Source organism: Dermacentor albipictus, chromosome 6 (assembly GCF_038994185.2).
Source record: "Dermacentor albipictus isolate Rhodes 1998 colony chromosome 6, USDA_Dalb.pri_finalv2, whole genome shotgun sequence".
Lineage (NCBI taxonomy): Eukaryota > Metazoa > Arthropoda > Arachnida > Ixodida > Ixodidae > Dermacentor > Dermacentor albipictus.
The window spans coordinates 47,582,096-47,586,316 of record NC_091826.1 but is presented as its reverse complement, the minus strand read 5'-3'; the positions used below and the strand labels follow the sequence as shown (position 1 = coordinate 47,586,316).

Below are 4,221 nucleotides of genomic sequence, written 5' to 3'. Positions count from 1 at the left end.
GAGCCTACATTCCTCCTCGCCGCCACAGCGCTCTTTTTCGAGCTTTATCTGGACACATTGCAGGTAGTGCGCATTGTAGCGGTTCTAGGAGGCGGTGTTGGTAATCGGCAGTGTACGCAGCGTTACGTCATCGTGCGAGGTTTCCTATCGCTTGGCAACAGAGTTCGAAGCACCGTGCAGTGGTTTGTGTTACGAGCAGCACTAGACAATGGCGTTTTGGGAGTACACGCTGGCAGGCTTCAACGATTTCCTCGAGCAGCGACGCGTCGCCTTCGCGGAGCCGATGCCGACGTGCCGCGTCTGCAGCATCTGCGGCCGGCTGCCTTCGAGCACGGTGCTGTTGCCCTGCGGTCACGCTTTGTGCGAAGATTGCCGAGGCGAAGTCTTCGAAGGAATGGAGTGCCCCTACGATGCAATAGCTTTCAAGGAACGCCAACTCGTCCGGCTTCGCTTCGAGCTGTCCGACCTTGAGCAGCTGCGCGTTGTGTGCATGGTTGGCGGTAAGAAATGTGCTACATTCGCTGGGAAACTGTGCGAGCTGAGAGACCACCTGCGCCATAGTCGCATCGGGGAGGTGAAGTGCGCGAAGTGTCACCGATCCGTTGCACGCGACGTGGCCGTGGATCACTACAGGCAGTGCTGCGAGGGAAACACACCGCCACATTCTGCGAGCGAAGCGCGAGTACAAAGGGCCCTCGAAGAAATCCGAGGCATCAGAGAAGATCTCGAAAGCCTGCGGCAACGGGCGTCGGACGAGCGTGACGGTGACGACGATCTTGTGAACGGCACCAATGCGTTAGTTGAAAAACTGGCCGGCCTTGAGCGTGCAGTAGGCGAGGCACGGGAAATTACGAACGGCGTCGACCGAGAGGCTGTTTCTCTTCAATCAGTGTCGAAGAAGCCAGTGACTCCAGGACCTTTCCGTGCTGCGTCAAAGCGGGGCGTGTTTAACAGAATGTGCAAGTTTACGAATGTGTACGCCGCGCGCGACTTACTCTCGCAGGACAAGAAGGAGCACGATATATATACCGAGTCCTACACGCTAGGCGGCTACACCTTTTATCTGGAGTGCATGTTCTCCTTCTCGGGAAGTGCAGACAACAAAGACGTGAACGTGAAGTTCATCTTGTTTCTGGCCAACGGAGACTGGGACGATTACGTTCAATGGCCATTCTCGAAAAAGGTGTCGTTGGTAATCGCGCACCCCACAGATGCGACCAAGGACATTGGGCTGACAATCCACATGGAAGAACACGATGTTGTGAAAAAACCACGCCCTGATTCTTTGAATTCAGGAAACTCAACGGAGGAGACGAAGTGGAATGAAATTGAACTTCAAGGATATATAGTCAGGAACGCTCTCTACATCAATGTGGAATTCGAGTGACAGAGCGAGTGTAACTGTTCTTGCCTATTTGTTTTGTCGGTTGTGTATCTCGTAGAACTTGACCAATTTTGTGGAATCAATGACAAGTACTATCCTTTCACCAGTACTATGCAGTTCGCTTCTGTCATATTTTTTTCATCTTTTAAGGCGAAGGATGCACATCTGGGTGCCTGAAGACATTGCTTTAATTATTCCAGATGTGTCTGGAATAACGTCTGGTTAAATTCGTATGAAGCTCCTTTGGTTCGGTACCGATTACATCGCCTTGTTAATTACGAGTCTTGCTATTCGCATGCGACACCCAATACTGGTTCCGCGGTTCGGCAAGTAAAGTTTATGCTGTTCATTTATTGTGCTGCGTGTCTCGCCCTCGCTGTGGCATTTTTTTTTCACCGAAGAACGATTAGTGCAAGATGCCGCCGGTATAGGCCGTTGGGTTGGTGACGTTTGATATTGGCCTTAACCACGAACCGTGGTTGAGTATTGTATTTATTACAGTAGCACTTACTGACTAGTTATCGCCGGGATCTCAGGCAGAGTGCCAAAATTAAAGCTGCCCCATCGTGGCAATTTGGGCCTGCTGGTGTGCCATAATTATTAATGGTTTTCAATAGGGCAAGTGCATGGGCGTGGTTGGAGGAATGAATAATACGGGAAAATGCGGAGCACTCTGGCTCATGCCTTGTTCTTCTCCCATGTACTTGCACTTTTCAAAACGTTTACTAAATCTTTAGGGCTCAGTTCGGGTTCTCTCCTCGCTTGGTTCAGATTGATCTCCGGAGCAAAAAAGTGATAAGGACTGATCCGGTGCAGGGCTTCCGGAATAGTTTCTCGAAGGAAATACTCACCTATAACCAGCGTCTAGAAAATTTATTTATTAATTTTATTTTTATTTATTTATTTATTATACCTCAAAGGCCCTAGATATGGGGTATTACATGAGGGATGGGCTTAGTTTAACAAAACAGTGATTCGAGAGCAGCCTTGAAGTGACGAGCGTCGAGGTGGTGCGTGATGTCGGCAGACAGACTGTTCCAGTCCCTGGCGGTTTTCACAAAAAATGATCGTAGATGAGAGGTAGTCTGCGCCGGGGGAGGATACACAGCTTTGCTGTGGTTAATGCGGCTGGACTGACGATGAGCTGGTAATATAGCTGAAATGTCGAGTGGTGAATGATAGAATTTGTGAAAAAGACAGTCTAGAAATAAGACGTCGCGATTCTAGATTAGTAAGACCGGCGCGGGTTTTTAGTTCAGACACGCTTGCATGATAAGAATATTCAGAGTAGATAAACCGGGCTGCACGGTTTTGAATTGATTCCATTGTATTAGATAGGTTATGTTGATGGGGATCCCAGACAGAGCATGCATATTCTAACTTAGGGCGCACATATGTAACAAGCTAACAATTTTACTGATGGGGGAGCAAGTCTTAGATTCCGGCGGAGAAAACCGAGGGTTTGATTCGCGGCATTGGCTGAGTTAATGACATGATGTGACCAATTTAGGGTAGTTGAAAAGGTTATGCCGAGGTATGTATATGGGTCTACGGATGAGATTTCGGTGCCGTATATGGTGTATTTCCCTGATCGTTGATGCTGTCTTCGATGGAAAGAAGCTAGCGAGGTTTTTTTAGTATTTAAGGACATACACCATTCGTTACACCATAATTCAATGCCTTTTAGGTCATTTTGAAGCAAATGCATGTCTGAAGTGTTAGTTATGCGTCGATAAACTACAGAGTCGTCTGCGAACAATCGAATGTTAGAAGAGATCTCAGTAGGAAGATCATTAATGTAAATTAGAAAGAGTAGTGGTCCGAGAACTGTGCCTTGTGGTACGCCTGAAAAGACAGATTTTTTTGATGACTGTGTGTTAGCAAATACTAACTGCTGTTGGTTAGTGAGAAAGCTACGTATCCAGTTTAGTACAAATTGAATAATCTTGGGACGGGGAAGTTTTAGGGGTAGCCGTTGGTGTGGAACTTTGTCAAATGCCTTTTCAAAGTCTAAGAAAATCGCATCTAGAGGTACGTTCAAGTCGAGGTTAGAGCTTAGATCATGAAAAAATAAAGCTAGTTGGGTGTCACATGAAAGACCTTTGTGGAAGCCATGTTGAGCTGGGTGAAAGAGGTTATTGGATACTAAAAAGTTTATGATCTGAGAGTAAATAACATGCTCCATTAGTTTGCAAGAAACGCTGGTGAGTGAAAAGGGACGTTAACTAGAGCACAACGGTGGAGGACCTTTTTTGGGGAACGATCTTGCCTACTCTCCAGTCTTCCGGCACCACTCCTGATGACAATGATTGCTGAAAAATGGCACACAACATCGCCCTCAGATTTGTTTTGGTGCTTTTCAGCATTTTAACATTTATTTCATCGACACCAGACGATGATGTAAGTTTTAATGAACCAATTAGTTTCTTAATGCCATAAGGACAAAAGGTAATATCAGGCATGACTGCATGATCCGAAAAAGGGAAGCGAGGTAATATGTTCACAGGTTCAATTGTGAAGAAGGAAGAAAAAGTACGGTTAAGTTCAGCAATTTCGCAGTCGGGAATACGATGGTTTTGTTCATCAAACAGAGGTAATGGCTGGGAGTTATTAGGGTTAATAACCTTCCAGAATTTTGGGTGGTTATTTCTCAACAAAGACGGCAGCGTTTGCGAAAAAAAAGTGAATTTTTCTTTATTTGCTAGAGCTTCGAAATCTTTTTCTGCAAGGTAATACTTATTCCATGTGTCTGCGTTGTTAAATCGTTTAGCCGAGCGAAAAAGCCCTTTCTGTTTATTGTTAACATGCTTTGGTCTGATATTAAACCATGGGGATGA

General features: G+C 46.1%; 1 protein-coding gene across 1 annotated transcript; it reads left to right on the top strand.

The window, feature by feature from the left end:
- The first annotated feature begins 208 nt into the window (after window positions 1-208).
- Window positions 209-1,387, top strand: LOC139047016 (uncharacterized). The gene has a single exon (XM_070520952.1). It carries the CDS (start codon window positions 209-211, stop codon window positions 1,385-1,387), a length of 1,179 nt encoding a protein of 392 aa, XP_070377053.1.
- Window positions 1,388-4,221: the final 2,834 nt, after the last annotated feature.

Excerpts from the sequence above, each read along its gene's own strand:
- LOC139047016 (XM_070520952.1), top strand. The coding sequence starts at position 209 with ATGGCGTTTTGGGAGTACACGCTGGCAGGCTTCAACGATTTCCTCGAG.